This window comes from Notolepis coatsorum, assembly GCF_963971535.1.
Source record: "Notolepis coatsorum genome assembly, chromosome: 17".
NCBI lineage: Eukaryota > Metazoa > Chordata > Actinopteri > Aulopiformes > Paralepididae > Notolepis > Notolepis coatsorum.
In genome coordinates, this window is record NC_140181.1 from 56,568,258 (window position 1) to 56,591,482 (window position 23,225).

General features: G+C 42.5%; 2 protein-coding genes across 3 annotated transcripts in view; one reads left to right on the plus strand and one right to left on the minus strand.

Annotated features, from left to right (window-relative positions):
• Nucleotides 1–13,798, minus strand: part of clcn6 (chloride channel 6) — a gene marked incomplete at its 5' end in the record, with an annotated part of 90,996 nt that extends 77,198 nt beyond the window's left edge. The window contains 2 exons of one of the 2 annotated variants that reach the window (XM_084333212.1): nt 214–273; nt 13,721–13,798. In XM_084333212.1, the coding sequence (XP_084189338.1) occupies nt 214–273; nt 13,721–13,795 (135 nt within the window). The remainder of the gene's footprint in view (nt 1–213; nt 274–13,720) is intronic. The other variant, XM_084333211.1, reaches the window with a different exon arrangement.
• A 933-nt stretch (nt 13,799–14,731) lies between these two features.
• The window catches only part of mthfr (methylenetetrahydrofolate reductase (NAD(P)H)), a 34,228-nt gene continuing 25,734 nt past the window's right edge, over nt 14,732–23,225 (plus strand). Inside the window, exons 1-4 of the mRNA XM_084332836.1 lie at nt 14,732–14,864; nt 15,153–15,432; nt 16,075–16,313; nt 16,791–16,901. Of these exons, the coding sequence (XP_084188962.1) occupies nt 15,173–15,432; nt 16,075–16,313; nt 16,791–16,901 (610 nt within the window). The 5' untranslated portion in view covers nt 14,732–14,864; nt 15,153–15,172. The remainder of the gene's footprint in view (nt 14,865–15,152; nt 15,433–16,074; nt 16,314–16,790; nt 16,902–23,225) is intronic.

The window sequence follows — 23,225 nt, forward strand, 5'->3', positions numbered from 1 at the left end:
ATATGTCAAATCACTATGTAATGTGTACTGGAAAAGCCAAATACAGAAATATATTGTTATACCATAAGAAATAAGAAAATATCATATCATATTTTGAGAATATTGCCCAGCCCTACCTTTAACACACCTAGACTCAAGTTCTTATTTTGTTTATGTTATTATTGTGTTCTCGTGCATTTGTCTTGTCGGGGGAGGGTGATGGAGGTCTCTCACCTCATAATCCTTCCTTGGTAAGATCTCGTCCTCTTCGTCTCTGGTTTCCCCGAGGATTGTCTGAAGAAGGAGAAAGGTTACAATGAGTTAAATGTGTTTACTTACAGTACTGTAAACAGACCGCTGTGTATGTCCCCAACATTCAGAAATAATCCATCAGGCCAATCAGGCCAATCATCCATCAGGAAGCTGAACTCTTTTCAGCTTCTTCCTTTTCAAATAATAATATCGCCTCAAATATTTCAGATCTCTTTTTTTGTGTGAGAAATGTCAGTTAATATGCTCGTTATCATGAATTGAAACAGAATTGTGTACCACAATATAACAATTTCCTCACAACACAGATGACGACTCAGTTCGGAACTGGATCTTGAACAAAAAACATAATTTTTAGGGCTGTCAAAGTTAATGCTTTAACTTGGGAGATTAATTTAAATTACTTAAAGCGTTAATTTTTTTTAATCTAGATTAATCTATGGAGTGAAAATTGTTCAACGTTCTGAACTTTCAGCAGTATATTTGCTTGTTCTTTGTTCTGCATTGACTCATGCACCTTTTTGAAAATCATCTGACATGAAGATGGAACTAGTGTTGTCAAAAATATCGATTTTTCGATACCAACGGTTTCAATACTCATTTCCCGCAATATCGATATTTAATTATTCATAAAAAATAAAAATAATTTTTTTTTGTATAAGGAAGTTGCATTGTTCATTTCAATACCTGTAATAGTACAGTAATACACACACACGTGCATTCAGTTAAGTTGGAATATGACTGTAATACAAACAGTTCAGTTTGTCAAGTACATGCAACACAGATTACAGTGTTTACATCTGTCTGCTTGAGAAAATACCATGTTCTGCAATAAAAATGATTGAAGTGAGATGAACAGACTGAACTTTATTTTATTAGATAAAACATGTTGACAGTTTTACTTTGCAGTTGAAAAAAGGTAATAAATAAAATTGTATAAAAAAAAAAAAAAAAAAAAAAAAAAAGGCATATATGTTATGATGAATTGAAAATGGGGGACCCTGATGTAAACAAGACAAAAGTCTTTCTCTGGTCTGCATCACCTTAACAATTGTGTGTATTGAGCTGTACTGTATTGTACCCATTCTGCAATCTGTTAATACAATTTGCAATCAATCAATCCGTTATGCTTAACACGCAGTACTATTTTTGTACCCATTCTGCAATCTGTTAATACAATTTTCAATCAATCAATCAGCCACTGCCAGCTGGTAATTTCAGATGCTTTGAGTGTCTTGTAGGGGTGGGAATCATCAGAGGCCCCGACACAATATTATTATCACCACACTGGTGTCCTGACAGTTCTCCAGCCGTTAGCTCTCCATGGACTGCTGCCAAAAGCTGGAGAGATAACGGCTGGGGAACATGAGAACTGTTAGGACTGTCTGACTCTTAATACTAAACACTGCATGGACTCTGGTACAGTGTGCTACTAAGTTATGAACCATGTATACTAACATCACTAGTATCATCGTATTTTTACTGACTGATTGAATCCTGCCATTCCACTACTATTATCACTATTATTACTATGTGTTATTATATTCAATACTAGTGCTATTATTACCTCTTCTGTCCATACCTGCCACCCCCTTTCCCCATGCTGCTATGACACCCGAATTTCCCCAAGGGTGTTAATAACGGAATACTTGACTCCAATAAGTTTTATTGCAGCAAAATTAGATTGTCCAGATTAAAAAAAAATATATATATATATATATTAGAGCTGGGCCGTTAACGGTGTTAACGTGCTGCGTTAACGCGATACTATTATCGCGCGATAATATAATTAACGCATTAATCTAAAAAAAATAAAAATAAAAATTACATTTTTTTTTTTTTACCTTTATTTACCCAGGGTAGGTTCGCTGAGCACATATGCTCTTTTTCAGGAACGCCCTGCTTCACATTCACACAGTTCCATTCACACCTGGGAGCTGCCCAGTACAACCACAGTTGACACCATTGGCCACTGAGCAACTCCACTGGAGCAGTTGATTTGCATTGGCACCCAACGGGAAAAATATTATAGGCACTATAAGTAGACACCGCTACATAAAACAAGCTGGTCTGCCTGAGTGACTGGTGGAAGAAGGAGAAATAGAGATTGGACTGATTGAGTCAAGCCATGTCACATAGTTCAAGTTTGAAATGCTTCTTTCTGTTTTGCTCCCGAGAGTGTGCTAGATACTGTACTGGTAATATTATTTATTTGTGTTAACTTCTGAATAAAACAACTTATTAAACACAAGTACATCTTATTGAACATTATTTTGATATTTCATTACCAATTATCATAGCAAAATAGCTTTTTCAAACAGTCTGTAATGCATTTTGGAAACGGGAGATGGGCTCATGGTGTAATGGGCCACCTGGCCTGAGAAACATAAGGAGGAAAGAAAAAGTAAGGACTTACTTCTCGTCATTATTTGGGTAGAACACACATATTTTGAATGCCTTCGGCAGTTTTTTTTCTTTTTTTTTAGCCATTTTAATCTAGATTAAATCCAGGATTGCAGATAGATTAATCTAGATTAAAAGAAATTATCTATGCCCACCTCTAATATATATATATATATATATATATATATATTATTATTTTATCAATATTTGGCGTCAATGTATTGATTGAATATCTGCATGCATAATATCGTGATATCTCTCTGTATAGATACTAATACAAGGATCATTGAAAGGCATTGCTCTGCTGATCCTGAACTCTGCATGGTTCAGTGCAGGCCTTTTTACCTGCCAAGCAGCTGGTGATGGACTACTGGAGAGGCAAGAAGAGGCCCAAGTCCGCGGCTGGGCCCAACTAAACATCACCATCCAAGGTGATCAGGTGGAGATGGTGGAGACCTACAAGTTCCTTGGAGACTAGTATACCTGAAGAATAAATTAGACTGGAAACTAAATGGTAAATGGCTGCTTTTATTTATATAAAGCGCTTTTATTTGTTCCTCACATTTTACCCATTCACTCACTCATTCACACACAGATGGCGAAGGCAACCATGCAAGGTGACAACCTGCTCATCAGGAGCAATTAGGGTCTTGCTGAAGGACACTTCGACACGCTGCCCGGGAATCGAACCGGGAACCTCTGGATTACCTCCCGAGCCACTGTCACCCCCCTCTACAGGAAGGGACAGAGCAGGCGGTTCTTCCTGAGGAGACTTAGGTCCTTCAATGTGTGCAATAGACTGCTGCAGTCGTTTTACCAGTCTGTAGTAGCCAGCAGGGTTCCCACATACGTACATTGCTAAATGAAATTCAAGGACTTTCAAGTACTTTCCCAAGCAGTATTTTTCATTTTAAAAAGGGCATTTAAAAGGAATCCAATTAACTTTTAAATGCTGTTTTTTTATTGAAAAATAATCTGATCCAATATGTATGGCTTAAAACCGATTTCCGACAATTAGTTACATTTTAGATAAAAGAAAACGTATTTCTTGATTCAGATTTTTTTTTATCATGGATGAACAAAACTTTCAATGCGAATAGTTGACTTGAATTTCAAGGACTTTTTAAGCACCTTGTTAAAAATGGGCTGTTTAAGGAATTCCAGGCCTTGACTTTGTTATCAAAATGCAAGCACTTCAAGGACCTTGTGCGACCCCTGGTAACCACAGCATCCTCTTTTTTGTTGTTGTATGTTGGTGGAGCTACATCAACTCAAGGGACACCAACAGACTGAACACGCTGGTGAGGAAGGCTAGCTCTGTGGTGGGAGTTGAGCTGGTCAAACTAGAGGTGGTGACAGAGAGGAGGATGAGAAGGAAGCTGATCGCTATCCTGGAGAACCCCTCCCACCCCCTCTATGAGGAGCTAGCCAAGATGAGGAGCATGTTCAGCCACAGAATCATACCCCCCCCCCCCACACTCACTCACACTAAGCCAGCCAGTCCTTCATGCCAATGGCCATCAGGCTCCAGAATCAGGGGCATGGACTGCTGCCAGCAGCTGGAGAACTAACGACAGCAGAACTTGATAACTATTAGGAATGTCTAACCCTTAACCACAGCTCCCCAAGGGAATGTCTAACCCTTAACCTTTGTATCACAAACAGTACTGTATTTACAAATATGGTATGTCATAAATATATAGATGTAGCAGTACTGTCTATCTGTATGTCATGTATGTCATATATGTTACGATGAATTGAAAATGGGGGACCCTGATGTAAACAAGACGAAAGTCTTTCTCTGGTCTGCATCCCCTTAACAATTGTATGTATTGAGCTGTACTGTACTGTACCCATTCTGCAATCTGTTAATAAAGTTTTCAATCAATCAATCAATCAATCAATCAAGCAAAGATCCCACCCACCGCAACCACGGCCTGTTCTCCCCCCTGCCCTCTGGGAGGCGCTACAGGAGCCTCAGAGCCTGCACTACCAAGCTTAGAAACAGCTTCTTCCCCCAAGCTGTTACCCATCTAAATCTGGATACTCTCTGAACTCTACTCACCCCCCAACTGCCCCACGGCCCACCCCCATCAAGTTGGACCCCCCCCTACACACACTCTCTCACATACACTCTCCCCCCCATGCTCTTTCACCCACCTACATCCACCCTGATCCCTCCCCTCTACCCTCCCCTCCCTCTCGCTTCTGCACTTGGCTTTGGCTTTGCACTAGTCATGATGTTTACATGCCATTTGCAGCTCCATTACAGACACCTCAGACATAGTTGTACCTCAGTCAATGCAAGTTTGCTAATTATATTTGTGTGTTATTTGTTCTTTCTTATCCATAGCTTTTTACCCCCCCCCCCCCCTTTTTTTAAATCGAATTGAAATCTATGATTATTTATGGGGTTTTGGTTGCATTTAGAACCAGGTCATTGTCCTCACGCCATTGGACTACCCTCTCTACCTCTTGACAGTAGGGCCTAAAAAAATAATGGTTTGTTTCCGGTTGCCGACCGACCCTGCCGATTTAGGTGTGACCCAATATATTTTATGAGTTTTTTTTTTTTTTTTTTAATTAACTTTGACCAGTCAGCTGGTTCTTTTAGCGTTTATCGCTTTTTTCTGGTCAAGCATGACCGACAGAAACAGGTTGAATGGGGGTATAGATCGGGGGAAAGACACTGAGAAAATACGGCTAGTCCGGGAGTCGAACTCGCTACCCCAGATCCGTGACGCGCACGGTTGTCCCCGATGCCGAAATAGCGTTCGAGGTACGCGGTGAGCTACTGGAGCCCTATGAGTTTCTTTTTAAAATAATTAAAAAAAACTAAAAGTAATTTTTTTTTATAGTTTCATAGAAATCTTAGTCAAACCTTTAGTATTATGGATATTAAACATGCTGGCAGAGTACATGCATCCATGTTGTTGTGAACATTTTAATTAAATAAAGAAAATCCCTATCCATAGTCGCCGTGGGAAAGAATAAAATAAAGAATAATAAAATAAATTCCCTACCTACCCATGGCCTTAACTGAAAACCAACAGGAAACAAACAATATTTTTTGTTATGCCTAGGGGGTTTTGCAGTCTTTGGAAATGAGCCCTTCAACTGTGGCGTCTCAGCATATTCCAGTATCCTGGTGGAATTGTTTGTAGACAGAAATTGTTTGTGAATATTGGAAAAGAGATTAGTGGGATGTTAGATTGCCAATTTTGACAGTCTGCCGGCTCCTATTCCTCAAAAAAAGCAAAACACAAAAGTGCTTGCAGGATTCTTTAATTAAACAAATGTAGAGAATAAAAGTGTACAGACAAACATATTTTAGATCCTGCTATAAGGTCCACACATTTGATGGTGGCATATAGGTCATCTTTATGGTCCGTCATTAACTCATTCAGCGCCAGCGATTATCCCCATCCCTGTAGTCAATGGGCGACACTTTAAAAGAGGCATTTTCACTATGCGTCACAATGTTTGCAGAGCTATATCTTTATTCTATATTATAGCTAGGGATGCCCCCCGAAACCCGGTTCTAAACGGGAACCGGTACTAAATTAGAAAAAAACTGAGTATTGATAAGCTCCGACGTTATCGGTACTGCTATTGATACTCGAGAAATTATGGAGCGATTCAGCAAGCCGTTTACACACACTCGTCGCGAGCCGCTCACACTCACACAAATGCACATACGGGTACTTTGTACTGTCCGTGGCTCTGTGTTGAAGTGCGCAGCACACAGACAGAGCTCTGCATGCGCTCGTCATGGCGGAGAGAACGAAGCGCTCTAAAGTCTGGGTACACTTTGCGAAAGGTCTGGGTACACCATTGCCGACAACGCACGTTGCCACAAGTGTAATAAAACATTTGCAAGTAAGGGTGGCAATACAAGCAATTTGTCAAAACATCTGTTGTCAAAACATAACATTAGTCTGCAGAAATGCGCCGTTTTTCGACTGCTTTGCTCGCAGTGCAAGTAAGCAGAGGTGCGTTGCTCATGGGACGGGGTTGCACACCGTGCAACCAGTCTGTGAGCAGAAGCACGCGCACGTAGAGCTGCCGCGATAACCGCATTACCGCGGTATCGCTGTTGCATCACGCTCACCGCAGAGTTAGGCTGAATACCGCGTCACCGCTGTTTTTTATCATAATAATAAAGTTGGCTTGCGGCTCTGCAGATATACCCTACTCGGTTCCAAGCGACCCTATTGGGTAAGTCAAGTCAAGTCAAGTCAAGAGTTTTAATTGTCACGGCATACAGGTATACAATGAAATGCGGGTGGTCTTGCCCGCAACGATGTGCAATACAGTGGTACATATAATAGAATCAAAAGAAGAAACAACATTGTGCAGTAACAGATAGCAGGTAACATGGAGTGACATCTCGGTATCTGTACATAGTTATTTACAGCGCATGTGTGACATGCTAGTTAGCTTTGGTAGTGCAATACACTGTTCCTGTTATTCTAATTTAAAGTGACCTTTCCTTTGGCCATAAGTGTGCGTGTGTGCGACATGAGTGTGTGCCCGCTCATGTTAAAGTGTTAAGTGGCTGCTCGTGTGTGAGCGTGCACAGTGTGCGTGTCGTGTGTGTGTTCATGTGTGCTTGTGTGTGGACAGTTCAATGTTCTGAGCACTCAATGTACATTGTTCATGGCTCTGATGGCCTGGGGGAAGAAGCTGAGCCTAAACCGCTCTGTCCTAGTAGCTGAGATTTGCAGGCGTCTGCCTGACCTCAGCAGCTGAAACAGGCTGTTATTGGGGTGGTGAGGGTCTTTCATTATCCTGCAGGCTCTGGATTTGCACCTCTTGTTGTATAGAACCTGCAGGGGGGGTAGTGCAATACCCGTGGTACGCTCGGCTGAGCGCACCACTTTCTGTAGGGCCTTCTTGTCCTGTGCCGTGCTGTTTCCATACCAGGCAGTGATGTTTCCGGTCAGGATGCTCTCTACAGCTCCTGAGTAGAAGGACTGGAGTATCTTCCCCGATACTCTGAACTTCCTTAACTGTCTCAGGTGGTAGAGACGCTGTTTCGCCTTCTTTACTACTGTGCCTATGTGTGTTGACCATGTCAGGTCCTCTGAGATGTGGACCCCCAGGTACTTGAAGCTGCTCACCCTGTCCACGGTAGCCCCGTTTATCATCAGTGGTGTGTGTGTCTCCTGCTGTCCTCTCCTATAATCCACGATCAGTTCCTTGGTTTTGCCAATGTTCAGGAGCAGGCTGTTGTCCTGGCACCAGCGTTCCAGTACCTCCACCTCCTCCCGGTAGGCCTTCTCGTCGTTGTCCGAGATCAGCCCCACCACCACCGTGTCATCTGCGAACTTCACTATGGAGTTGGAGCTGAACTTGGCCACACAGTCGTGTGTGTAGAGTGAGTACAGCAGGGGGCTCAGAACACAGCCCTGGGGGGACCCGATGCTCAGGGTGATGGTGTTGGAGGTCTGACCCCCCACCCTGGTAGAAGTGGTACCAGAAAAGTCATGTGAAACATTGCAGACCACTGACTGGTCAGAAGAGAGACGCGTCACACTTTGTAGCCTCAGTCTGAACAAAAACAGAACGCCGGCGCCGCCATCTTTACTGCCTCGCTAAGGATGCATTTCGTTCAGGATTTGTTTGCGACAGAACCAAGCAATAAACAAAAAAGAATGGATTCACTGTGTATTCTGCCTTATTTATTGATGAAACAAAACCGACATCAACCCAATTTACCACCGAGCGGAGAGTTTAGTGTCACAACAAGATCGCTGATGTGTTAAGTTTGTTGTTGTTAATACTACCGTCAGCCGATATACACAAGAGGTAACGTTAAACCTGGGTTTGCTTGGTAGAATACACAATGAGAGGTAACGTTAGCTTTGGCAGAATAGACGCAACGAGAGTCTGGTTAATGTTGTTATTGATTGATTGATTGATTGATTGAAACTGTGTTAAACTCTGGCTTGCTGCAAGCCCTCGGACATCTATGCCCACGGAGCTTTCAGTGTACACAAGCGAGCGGCCCCGCCTGCATTCCCACACGGAGACAAACGGAGTAGTACCTGGCTGCAGTGGAAAAGGAACGAAGTACCAGGTGCCTAAAGCGGGTCGAGTCGAGTAGGTACTATGCAGTGGAAAAGCGCCATTAGACTAGAGGCAGGCTATAAGAGTAGACTACTAAAAAAAATAAAAATGCATTCAAACTTTTTTTTTTTTTTGTGCGCACTGTGCGGTAATTACCGCGGCGGTAGGAAATATTTCGCAAATTCGTGCGGTAAGGAAAATATCAATACCGCGGCAGCTCTACGCGCACGCACATGCACGGATGTGCACGCGCATGCACACAGGAATGCGCTGCACTCGACTGATGGGCCAACTCGCTAAGTACTACTTTGCATAACAATACGGCCGGTCGTCAGGTGTGTTCAAATACGTTCTCAGATACATTCACACAAAACTTGTGAATGAAATGTGTTACATTCCATTCGTAGAGGCAATGGCACTGTCTTTAGTGTGTGCGTATGCAAGGGAACATTTATGCGCATGCGCGGGAGTGCGCGCGTGCATGTGCCGTCATTAAAACATAGTGCAACCAGTCGTCCCATGAGCAACGCATGCCTGCAAGTAAGCCAAGATACGGAGTTAGCTAGGCTAATAACGAATGATTAGGAATAGGCTAATAAATAAAATATAATTGCTTAGCTAATTGTTTAGCTACAAATATATTTGAAAGATGACAACTTTTTATAGATCGTCAGGCTGAGGCTGCAGCCACCATGTCCCAGCCCACCCCTCCTCCCTCTACCACCACCGGTCCCAGCCAAGCCCAAAGTCCCTTCACCCTAGCAGCTAGGAAGGATGAGGATAGGGTGAACGAGTGTCACAGGGATGTGACCCAGTTTGTTGTCAAAGGCCTGCACCCCTTCTCTACAGTGGAGTTCAAGGGCTTTAGGTAACAACTAATCATTCAGTGTATATAGTTTTTTTTATCTTACATTTGTTGTTAAAAAAGTCTATAATTCACACATTTAAAACATTGTTGCTGCTGTTGCTGAAGAAATTATATTTATTTATTATATTTATCTATAATTTATATAAAAGAACATTGCTGCTGCTGTTGCTGAAGAAATAATATTAATTTATAAAGTTATAAATAATAAAGCAATGTCGATTCTGTTCTTAATTAATTGTCTTTTTTTCTTGCAAAATAATCAAAAAGAACCGATAAGAGTATCGATAAAGTACCGAACCGTTAAGCAGTATCGATAAGAGTAGTAGTATCAATACAATCCTAACGATACTCATCCCCAGGGCTGTACGCTAAGCTTTTTCACTAGGGGCACACTTGCCCCTAAATGAGAAATTTAGGGGCAAAGAATATTTTTTAGGGGCAAATTTTTAAATAACTATTTTACCATTATAGTAGGGCTGGGCGATATGGCCTCTAAATGATATTGCGATATTTTTTGGCCATATCACGATACACAATATATATCGCAATATTTTGACATTTCCTAAAGCACTTAAAAATGCTTGATTTAACCCTTTGATGCATACAGTCACGCCAATATGATGATTATAATAAGTCCCTGCAACATATGTTTGCATTATTAAACCATGAAGATGCTTTAAAAAATTATTTAATGAAAATGTACTAAGAGTAGTCTACTGACACACTAATAAAAAAAATTATTTACATCTAAGACTATTTATATAAAAACTCTTGGGTGCCCTTTTTTTGCACAGTACTGTGTTTTCTATCCACTTTAGCCAAACACACACACACACACATATATATATATATATATATATATATATATATATATACTACTGTGAGAAAATAATAATTACACACAAAGGGATAATGGCTTATAGCAGACTTAATGATTTTAGAATATTTCAGATAATGAAATTAAATGTTTATCATCAACTATCCAGTTAGTATTTATACTGTCTGTAACGTTTGGCTACTTCAAATCATTGAATGTAGAGAGAGAGCGAGAGAGAGAGAGGGGGCGAGAACGCACAAGAGAGCCAGCCACCCCCCCCCCCCCGGGTTTTGTTCTAGGTTCGCGTTTTGATCGTCTAAGCTGCCGTAGGTGATGACGTCACACTCGAATGTAAACAGGAAGAGTCTAACACGGAGATGGAAAATCACAGTGGATGATATACAGAAACGAATAACTAATAAATATGAAGTTATGTTTAAACTTCTGTTGTCAAGCGTTGTCACTTGTCAATATAACCCACCCCCTTTCCTCACTTTTCCACCGTCCCTGCTTCACTCGGGACCACCAGCTAACGTTAGCCTATAGCTCCGCCGTCCCTGCTTCACTCGGGACCACCAGCTAACGTTAGCCCATTGCTCGTGTCAATTAAATTGCATGTTATTAAATGTCCGCGCTGGTCTGTCTAATGAAATTACAACCGCAACATTATGTCGCCTGTACAGCCCTGGTTGTAGGCTAATGTTAGTGTAGTGAAATGCGAATGAAGGGGTGAAATCACTATTCGCAAGCTTGCGAGTAGATATAATTTTTCATTCGCACCGGCCAAATTAGGGGGCAATTTGCGACGATCTCGTCGCAGCGTACAGGCCTGCTCATCCCTAAATATAGCTATGGAGACAATACTATGCCTCATTTGACAGTCACTATCTCTCATCCAACATGTAAAAATAGAGTAAATTTTTTCATGTATACGTTCGCGTGTTATCCCGTGGTGAATATTGTATAGTTTCAGAGTGATCCGGAGTCATTCCTGGAAGCTTGAGTTATGGAGCGGTATGTGCATTTTGCTAAAGTCGTTCGCGTTGCTCGCCTGGACACGATATTATTTCCAAATCAAAGGTATATAATAGGATGCCCCGATCACGTTTTTTGCCACCGATACCGATCACCGATCGTCGTGAGCCATATCGCCCGATACCGATCCGATACCGATCGTTTTTGATTAAAAAAGAAATTAAAAATTATTTTATATCATTTTTTTTTAATAAAATATATATATTATATAATTAGACTTGTACTTGTATTATCTGCGAGACATCGCCACCACGCAACAAGCTCCACTGTCTGTGTGTACTCTAGTAGCCTCCAGCTACGGTCAGGATTCTCCGGAGCTGCAGCTAGACCCTATACTCGAGTAGCCTGCAGCTACGGCCAGGATTCTCCGGAGGTGCAGCTGGACCCTATTGATCATATTCAACAACATGCCCTCAGCTCGAATACGCATCGAATGAGTGTTATAAAACATTGATATCAGGAGCTATCTGTGGCTACTGCTGGCCGGCTATATAACGTTGATACAGCGCCTCTGTGAACTATTTAGTTCAGTGGGACATTTCGTTTTGAACAGTGAGCTGGCGTCAGCTAACATGAGCTAGCTGAGGTATCAGTCATACACGTCTCTACTAGAGTTTGCTGGAGCGTTTGTTGATGTCAGGAGCTATCGGTGGCTGGCCGGCTAGATACCGTTCGGTTAGACAATGCCTCATCATGTATTGGACTGGAAGTGAATGGTTGACTGGGTCATTTTGTAACGGTAGCTAACGTTAGCTAAGGGAGACGCCGTCCTCCCGGCTCCCGTCCCACTAGACTACTAGACTACTAGACCCGTGTTTACATGCGTGCAGGAGGGGCTGGAGGGAGGAGCAGACGCCGCACAGCTCCCGGTGTCTGAGACAGAACTCAGCGAGACGAGCGAGTGTGATCGGTTTTGACGCTCGGCGAAAATAAAGCATTTCACCGATCACATATTTATACTGATTATCGGCCGATAACGATCGGTGGCCGATCGATCGGGGCATCCCTAGTATATAATAGGTATTATGTTTCATCATGAAGGCATCAAAGGGGGGGGGGGTCGTTTTGTGATGCTCTGATCGTCAGGAACGGCATACGCTTTGAATACTACATACGTTGATCGTTGTGAAATCATTGTAGGATTGACGTCATATAGTGTCATCAAGTGTGCTGGACACGTTCCAAGTTGCTCGAATGAAGCATTTCACTTGCCCGGGTCCAAATTCTCCGCCCGGACCATATAAAATGTAACACACATTTGGCACTCTCAGCATTGCACTCTCGAGGTCTCAGAATGAGTTCCAATGATAACACAGAGGTCCGTGAGAGTGTATAGAATATTAAAATCGAAAAAAAGAAAACGATCTAAAAACGAGTTAACGAGTAAACAAGCTCAACGGTTGGCAGCCAATAACGAGTAAACTCGTGATTGGCGCTGATTGAGTTAAAAGAACACACCGCCAACATTATGGTAAATGTGCCTACCGTCTTCTCCAGAGTCAGACAAGAAGATAGATACCAATTTCCTCTCTGTGTAGTAGAAAGCTAACCGGCTGCACACTAGCCTAGCACAAATTAATGGAAGCGGATACAGATCAGCTGGCCTCGTTTTTTTTGGCCATCCGCTAGGCTAGCTGGTCCGTATCCACATCCATTAATTTGTGCTAAACTAGGCTAGCATAATAATCAATATAATGGGGGAGGGGGAGTATCACAATACCATGCTCTATAAAGACACCCCACCCCCCACCTACCCCTATTGAATAATATTACATTCAAGAAGTATGGCTGTGAAAAGGACAAGATGGGACCAAATTTGGATGGTTTATAGGTGATTAAAAGGGCCTTTTCACACTACTGTTTATGGATGCATTGAATGCCCAATACATGAGCTTTTGTTATAGAAGAAAACTGTACAAGCTACCAATTAGTTAGCCAGCACCACTGCCATTTGATTACAGTGTATGCATTCTTACCCAGTGAACCTCTCACCCAGTAAGTGACAGGTTAACATCTCCATGATGCTAACACATTGTATTTAGACTGTAATTGCCTATTCTACAGTTATTAGATGTCCATAGTGGATGGTAGACTAGCTACACAGTGTTGGTTTTAGCTAGCATGACATTAGAGAGAAGAGAGAGAGGGTGGAGCAAGCAAACCTCCAGCAGGACATGGTCCACAACACATTGACCAAGTTATCCTGACTTGACCTCCCCCCAGAATAAAACACGTCACGTTACATTTGTTGCATATCAAATGACACCATCTCCTACCAGTTCTTCGGGTGTGCGCGTCTCCCCCTCCCTGCAGCAACACCGGCAACAGAGACAGTTTCCACAACACGCCATCTTCGTTGTTGCCTCACAGCAGCATCCCTCTGTTCGCCACACGAGTGTCATGTGATGAAGCGGGTAAATAACAAGGCGTAAAGATGGTTTCCAAACGTGTCAAAACTGCGTGCCGTTTACACGCAGTTCTCGATATAAATCGACTCTCGGGGTGTATAATGTAAAAAAAGACTGAAGAGTGACATTGAAATAATAATATTAAAGAAACGCCATTATGCACTGTTTAAAATGACACTTTCTTTATTGTACACATTCCATGATACAAGAGGTACACACAGACAATAAAAAAAAACTAAAATAAAAAAGACCACAAAAATAAAAAGATTACATTTTATAATTCCAGAGTTTGTGTCATAATGTATATTATATTATATTCGCTTAATCATTTAATAGTCTTAATAGTTTTTTTTGCTTTTTTTAATATGAGATACTATAGGTGCTACAATGTTTTAATTCATTAATACAGTGCAGGGAAGTTGACTTGGCTCCTGGCCATTTTCTCATGAATATGGAATTTCCCCAAAATAAATACAAGTTGACTACATCTCTCACCTCCTGAAACAAGGACATAGGAACGACTCTGTAACATGAAGTGCTCTGAGAACTTTTTATTTGACTTTTTTCTATTTATTTTTCATTTTCATTTTTTTAATTATTATTATTACTATTTTTTCTATATTTTTTGGTGTCTTGTTGTTTTTTTATTATTATTATCTTTTTTTCTTTTTCTGTTTTGTTTATACGTGTATGTATGTCACGTTCGTAGTGTCTACTGTAATGTCTAAAAAAAACGAATAAAAATATCAAATATAAAAAAAAAAAAATACAAGTTGTATGATACACAGCATGCGTAGTGTGTGCGCAGCTGGAGGCCCCGTGGAGACGCCGGAGCTGAAAAGGGAGATTCCCCTCATTTCTCTGCAGTCAAAAGTTCATGCTTCGCAATCGCCTCACCAGTTCCCAGAGACAACTAGACCTTCGTTGTTGGGATCTGTGAGTGCAGGAGGGACTGGTTGATGCACCGAGGAGGGAAATAAAGAACCATTGGCTCATTACTGTGGAAGAGCAGGTAGTTCACCCCGACTAGCCCGCTAGCTGTCTGTCCCAGCTGCTGTGGCATTGAGTGCGTTTTCAGCTATAGAGCTCGATAGGCATTGGAAATACGTTTTCTGTAGCGCTTAGCTTAGCTCTGCAACAGAAAAACCAAAACAAGGATGTTCATGCAGATTGACTACAAGACAATTGTTCAGTTTGTGTGTGTGTTTGTGTGTGTGAGAGAGAAAGATAGAGACACACAGACAGATGGACAAGTCGGGTCATGAATAGGTCGTGTTTTCTTGCTTCGTTTCTAACCCAGTGAGTACTGGACCAGACAGCATGGTGAACCAGGTGAACCAGGTCCAGAGAGTGGACGGAGGCTGGCAGACGTGCAAGAGTGACTCGAGCGGGGCGGGCAGCAGCAACAGCGGCGGGGAGAGTTCCAAGGAGAGCTCCCGCTGCTCGACCCCGGTGGACGCGGACCGCCTGGACAGGCTCCGGGACAAGATGCGACGGCGGACCGAGTCCGGGGACCACTGGTTCTCCCTGGAGTTCTTCCCCCCTCGCACCGCCAGCGGAGCGGTCAACCTCATCTCAAGGCACGTGTCTGGTCCTCGTAGCTTGGCGTGTCCTTAATTCACCCTAACCAGAATTCAAAAAGGCATCGCTACAATATTGGGACCAATATTAATAAGGTAAAGGTGTCTGCTCTCAAAGTGAGAAACCAAGAGACCCGAGACGGTAATCTACTATATGTCGGGACTTCTGTCGCTTCTCCACTGACAATGATTTTTTTTTTTTTTAATGTTACACTTACACCTAAAATAGCCATGTGTGATGATGTACCAATATGCCATTAGTGTTGACAAAATCCGTGTCCAATTCTTGAGACGTCCTAGTATAGGTTTTGTTTGAGGACATGTCACAAACTCACAATAGAGACGAGACATCCTAGAAGGTGTTGCTTGATGACATCTCACAAATGGATACCTTCTGCTTGAGGACATCTCACAGTAGAGTGTCTTCGGCTCTTTTGCTTTTTCACCATTAATTATGTGATTAATAAGTGTGTAGTAGAGTATACCTGAAGCCTAGTAAGCCTAATATTCCCCTTCGCAAGGGGGATTTCTCCTTTGGCTGAGGGTTAGGTTTGTCTCCCCATGCAGGGGACCCAGGTTAAAATCCAGGTAGGTTACCACATGAGCATCCTTGTTTTATTTAATGTTTTATTTATTTTACAGATTTGACCGCATGGGCTCCGGAGGGCCCCTCTTCATCGACATCACCTGGCACCCGGCGGGGGACCCCGGCTCCGACAAGGAGACCTCCTCCATGATGATCGCCAGCACGGCCGTCAACTACTGTGGCTTGGAGAGCGTCCTCCACCTGACCTGCTGCAACCAGACCAAAGAGAAGATCACAGGCTACCTGGCCAAAGCCAAGCGCCTGGGGCTGAAGAACATCATGGCTCTGAGGGGAGGTAAGGGGAAACTTGTCAGGAGGCTCTTGGGGTCAGTTCAGTTCAGGTGAATCAGTCCACGAAGACATTGAAACTGCGATTCACTCACTGACCGAAGGTGAATTGTTAAGTAAAATTAAAAAAAATGTGTGGGCATAGATGACTTTGTTTGGTTTGTGGGCTAATCTGTTTACATCTATAGTTTTGGAACGTGGTAGTAACACTGATGAAGGCATGTTGCTGGAATGCATTGGTTTTAATGAAGTCAATAAAGAGCATTCCTCTTGATTTATATAAGAAGAAGAAAAAACTCCCAACATTTGAAAGTCGATGATGAAGCTCACAATTGATCAGGACAACGTTCCTGCGGAAAACCTACGACCCATCTAGAAGGCAGCCAGGGAAACCCGTAGTTACCACGTGTGTTTATAAAAATGACACGAGGGTCCTCTTAAAGATGATCATGATGACTTTAATACTGACTGTTCGTGTGTGTAGACCCTCTGGGAGCAGACTGGGAGGAGGAAGAGGGAGGCTTCAACTATGCCACAGACCTGGTCAAACACATCCGCTCAGAGTTCGACGACTACTTTGACATCTGCGTTGCCGGTAAGTAGCTTTGATTTGATTTGACTTTATTTATCTCGAACAACCATAAACACACAAACTTGAAGTAACAAAAAATAACAAAAACGAAATAAAAATAAAATAAAAAAACGAAATCAAATACAAATACAAATAAAATAAAATATATCTTCCTAGACATGGAAGCAATTGTCAACATAGCTAGATAGATAGATAAATGGTTTTGTTCGAGAAGGGACAGAAAGAAGCAAAGCTTCATTGAACATTGTACATATACATTGTACATTGTACATTTACCCAGGGTAGGTTCGCTGAGCACCGATGCTCTTTTTCAGCTACGCCCTGCTTCACATTCACACAGTTCCATTCATACCTGGGAGCTGCCCAGTACAACCACAGTCTGACACCATTGGCCACTGAGCAACTCCACTGGAGCAGTTGGGGGTTAAGTGCCTTGCTCAAGGGCACTTCAGCGGCAGATTTTTCCTGCCGGTCCCGGGCATCGAACCGGCGACCTTCCGGTCACAAACCCGCTTCTTTAACCATTAGGCCACCGCTGCCCCCAGCTGTGGCCTAATGATCCTCTCCTAGTAAACCAAGCCATTCTGAATTTAGAGGATCTGTGACGTGTAAGAATTCTGATCTGCGTAACCTCAGCTCCTTCTGTGGTTGTAGCCACCGCCCACAATCAACAATTCGAGGAAGTTAGCGATCTCTCCTCGGCTCTCTCCCCCTGCTTTTTACACACACACGCGACTCGAGCACACATGCACACACACACTCGCGGTTTCCCTGTCAGACAGCACTTCCCCAAAAGAGAGACAGAGAGAGACGGATGGAGAGAGAGAGAGAGAGAGAGGCTTCATACGGTGCGAGTCTCGGAGCGATCTCTCCTCAGCTCTCTCCCCCTGCTTTTTACACACACTCGTGACTCGAGCACACATGCACACACGCGCGCTCTGTGCTCTCGTCTCTCTGTCTGTCTCTCTCTCTCCCTCTCTATCCGTCTCTACCTCTACCCCCCCCTCTCTCTCTCTATCTCCCCATCTCCCCCAAAGGTATCTGCCAGTGCAGGTGGGTGACTGTCACTCAAAGCGCATTGCGAGTATGTGCGGAGCCCAGCCAAAAACAGCTTGGATTTTGTAAGGGGAGAAAGTGGTGCACCTACTTGATTAAAAATACAAAACAATGAATTTTATTACAGATGTGTTCCATAGACTCACAGGAATAGTGTAAAATTGCCCAAATAGAAGGGTGTAGAGATTCAACCTCACAACGATTCGATTACGATTATTCAGGCAACGATTCAATGCATCATGAAATCTCTTCATTTGACCACGATATCAGTTAATTCCCTAAAAAATTTTGAATACACAAATGTGGCTGGTGGAACTGATTCACTCAGCATAAATGGACTATAGGTCAATAAAAACAATACTTAAAAAAAAAAAAAAAAAAAAAAGGAATTTAGATTAATTTCGATTCTAACCCATTAGAATCGATGCATTTAGATTAATCGACGCATCGTTACACCCCTACCAAATAGTGAAAGAAATGGCTAAATAGTTCCCCTTTAACACTTTGGCTGCCAGCGGCTTTAGCCATCTTTGTACTCAGTGTGCCACCGCTGTAGTATAGGGATAGGGATTTTCACTGTGCGTTGCAGTGTTTGCAGGGCTATATCTATATTCTATATTATAGCTATGGAGACAATACTATGGCTAATTTGACATTAACTATCCATCGTTCAACATGTGAAAAAGAATAAATGTTTTCATGTATACGTTCGCATTCGTATTGTATAGTTTCAGAGTGATCCTGGCTAATTCCTGGTAACTGTTATGGAGCAATATGTGAATTCTGCTAAAAGCGTTCGCGTTGCTCACCTGTACACGCTACTATTTCCAATTCAAAGGTATATAATGGGTATTATGTTTCATCATGAATGTATAAAAGGGGGGGAGGGTCATTTTTTGATGCTTTGATCGCCAGTAACGGCATTAGTTTTGAATACTACATACGATATCGATATGAAATCATTGTAGGATCAAGGTGGAATTGATGTCATATAGTCCTTACCTTTTACTAGGAGGTATCCCAAAAAGAATCCAATTGTCTGATCGCGATTTCCAGTATTGATGTCGATCGGGTCCCTGACACGAAGTGGCACAGGATATGCCTCAAGTGTGCTGAACGCGTTTCGTAGTGGTGCGTCACTTGGCTTGGTCTAAATTCTCCGCCCGGACCATATACGATGTAACACAGAGTGTGAAATAAGGTTTCAAAGGGTGGGCGATACTGCCACCTAGCAGGATGCGGCCGGTATTGCCCTTTTGGGATTTCAGAATGATTTCCTATGGTAACACCGAGGTCTGTGAACCTGTAATGAATTTAAAAAAAATCGAATAAAAGAAAAAAACTACCAAAACCAGAGAAATCTCGGGTCTGGTACTCAACCGCTGGCGAGCCAATGTGTTAAGATGTATTTCGTTTTACCCAGAATTCCCAAGCTTCTCGCAATTTGAGCATAGATATTTTATGTGTGGTTTCCAGCAGAGTTTGTGGTCTATTAACACTTTGAATGCCCAAACCGAGTTTACCCCCCGCGGGTTGAATGCCCATAACGAGAATATTCGTTTTCTCGTATTTTTTTTTATCTGAATTCATATTTCATCAACCGAGTCTACCGTTGGTAAATCAGCCACCCCAGGCGCTCAGATGTGAAAAAAGCGCCCCCTATCGTCTCCCAGATGGTAATTCACCCTTTGGATTGGACTCAATGAAAATACATGAGAAAAACGGAATTCACATTTTACTTCTCACGCATGTGACCGGAGCCGATCAGCTTCATTCTGGACCCTCAGAGCAGCGGGGATTATGTGTTTTACAGTATATGCGTGGGATCAATAAAAGGATTGATTTTCAGAATGGCGATCAGGAATTGGAATAATCCATTTGGATACCATCTGATCTCAGGTAAGGAATCTATTTGACCAGTCTTAGGATAATCAGACCCGTTTTCACGGATATATAAGCGTTCCCCCTATAATGTGATATGGCTGTTTGACTGTGCGAGCGATCAGGAACTGAGAGAATCGATTTTCAGCGCGCGGCACCAGCGTGCACATGTACACATATACTATCGATAATCTAGCGTTTATTTGAAAACGATTAATAAATAGGCCGACAAATGACCGTTCTAGAATATTACAGTACAGGGCGATTATCATGGAATGCTTTTCCCCCCCGTGAAAACGAGGGCTTTTCAAAATGCTATAAAACGGAAATGAACCGATAAAAAAACAATCCGCTTCGACAATGTTGACTGGAAATGGGTCATTGATAATGCGACGGGCAGATTAGACACATAGCCATAATTTAAAACATAGATTAGGCGATATTAACGTTAACATTGAAGTGGTTGATGGGCATTCAAGGGGGTAAAAAGGAAAACACGACCGGCTCTGAAAGTGTTAAGACACCCAAAAACTGTATTTCATATACTCTATCGATTTTGACATTATCAATTTCCAGGTGGAGTTCTGTATTTATTTTTGCGATTTCCAAACCGCATGAACCATGAACTTGGTTTTACTCAGATTTAATGATAGCTTGTTTGTATCAAACCAGCATTTTAGTTTGTATAATTCCTTCTTTGCCATCTTAACACTTTGAATGCCCAACCCGAGTTTTCTCGGGTTTACCCCCCGCGGGTTGAATGCCCATAACGAGAATATTAATTTTTTTTTAATTTGATTAGCAATCTGAATTCATATTGCATCAAGCGAGTCTACCGTTGGTAAATCAGCCACCCCAGGCGCTCGGATGTGGAAAAAAGCGCCCCCTATCGTCTCCCAGATGGTAATTCACCCTTTTGGATTGGACTCAATGAAAATGAATGAGGAAAAAAAAACCGGACTCCACATTTTACTTCTCACTCATGTAACCGGGGTCGATCAGCTTCATGCTGGACCCTCAGAGCAGCGGGGATTATGTGTTTTACAGTATACGCATGGGATCAATAAAAGGATCGATTTTCGGAATGGCGATCAGGAATTGGAATAATCCATTTGGATACTATCTGATCTCAGGTAAGGAATCTATTTTACCAGTCTTAGGATAATCAGACCCGTTTTCACGGAGATATAAGCTTTTCCGCTATAATGTGATATGGCTGTTTGACTCTAAGAGCGATCAGGAACTGGGAGAATAGATTTTCAGCGCGCGGCACCAGCGTGCACACGTACACATATACTATCGATAATCTAGCGTTTATTTGAAAACGATTCATAAATAGGCCGAAAAATGACAACGTTCTAGAATATTCCAGTAAAGGGCGATTATCATGGCATCTCTTCTTTTTTTCCGTGAAAACGAGGGCTTTTCAAAATGCTATCAAACGGAAATGAACCGATAAAAAAACAATCCGCTTCGACAATGTTGACTGGAATTGGGTCATTGATAATGCGACGGGCAGATTAGACACATAGCCATAATTTAAAACATAGATTAGGCGATATTAATGTTTTTTTTTTTTATTATTGATCTTTTTCCCCCTCCATTTTTCCTCCGATTTTTCTCCCATCACAATGTTAGTCGTATGCCAATTCCCAATCCCCTTCCTGGTCGCTGCGCACTTACCCCCCACAGTCCGATCATCTGGGAGAGTGGAGGCTATCACGTGCTTCCTCCGACACACGTCCAGCCAATCAACCACTTCTTATCACCTGGCAGCGCGGATCCTCCCTGAGAGGGCGTAGCGTGTGGAAGGATCACACTATCCCACTCAGGTCCTATCCGCGCTTAGCAGGCGCCCCGACCGAACTGTAGGAGTCGCTGTTTACAACGACCCGGACCCACCCCGCGAGCTTCTCCCACCCTCTAATACAGCCAATTGTATTAGTGTGAACGGCCAGCCAAGCTGGTGACAACCCCGGAGCTGTGAGCTGGATTCGCCTGTTTGGGGTTGGGTTGGATTCGCCACAGCTCCGGGGTTGGTGACGAACGCAATCTCCGCTACGCCACCTAACCGCCCTAGGCGATATTAATGTTAACATTGGAGTGGATGGTGGGCATTCAAGCACTAAATGAGCCCCCCCTGCTGGCCACTGAAAGTGTTAAAAGCTGCTGCAGATCATCCCCATAACATAAGATATTTGTCATCTGCAAAGACAACCAATTTAAATATTTCAGACACTTTACAGATATCATTAACACTTTAACTGCCACACACGAGATATCTCGGGTTTATTTTTATGTGGTTGAAAGCCACTCACGAGATTTCTCTGATTTTTTTTTTTTTTTAGCGATCTGAAATCATATTGCATCACGCGAGCCTACCCGAGTATACACGAGCTCCGCCGGAGATTATATGTGGAAAAAAGCGCCCCCTATCGTCTTTCAGATGACATAAGGGATTTTGGAATGGACTCAATGAAAATGGATGGGGAAAAAAATCCGGTACTCCACATTTTCCAGTCCACTGATCCAGCCGGGGTTACCACAGTTCATTCTGGAGCGTCTGAGCCCCGCTGATCATGGAGTTCTACTGTATTGCGTTGGATCCATACACTTATCGATTTTTTCGAATGGTGATCAGGAATTGGAATATACCAGTTGGATACCATCTGATGTCAGGTAAGGACTCTATGTTATCAGTGTTAGGATAATCAGACACATTTTGATGAAGTTATAGGCTGTTTTGTGAAATGGACTCTTTCGGTTTCACTGTAAAAGTCAGAGAGGAAATCAACGCAGCGATTATCCGTGCGCGGCCCGAATGTGCTTGCGTGCACGTATAATATTGATCATCTAGCGTTTATTTGAAAACGATTCATAAAAAGTCTGACGAATATCAACGTTGTGGAATATTCCAGTAAAGGACGATTTTCATAGAATGGTCCAGAATGGGCTGTTTTTTATCTGAAAACGGGTGCTTTTCTAAATGCTCTGAAACGGAAATGACGCGTTTTTTAATCTGCCTTGACAGCACTGACTGGAAAATAGTCTTTGATAATGCGATGGGCAGATTAGACACATAATTTAAAACATAGATTAGGCGATATTAACGTTAACATTGGCGCCGATGGTGGCATTCAGCGGGTAAAAAGGAAAACCCGGCGTGGCGCTCAAAGTGTTAATGTATAATATGAACAATTTGGGTCCGAACACTGACCCCTGTGGGACACCACAGGTAATATTTAAGCACCTTGACTTGTTCTGGCCTATTTGAACAAATTGCTGTCTATTACTAATATAGCTTTTAAGCCATTCAAATGCGACCCCTCTGACACCATACCTGTCCATCTTTTTAAGTAGAATCTCATGATCTATTGTATCAAAATATTT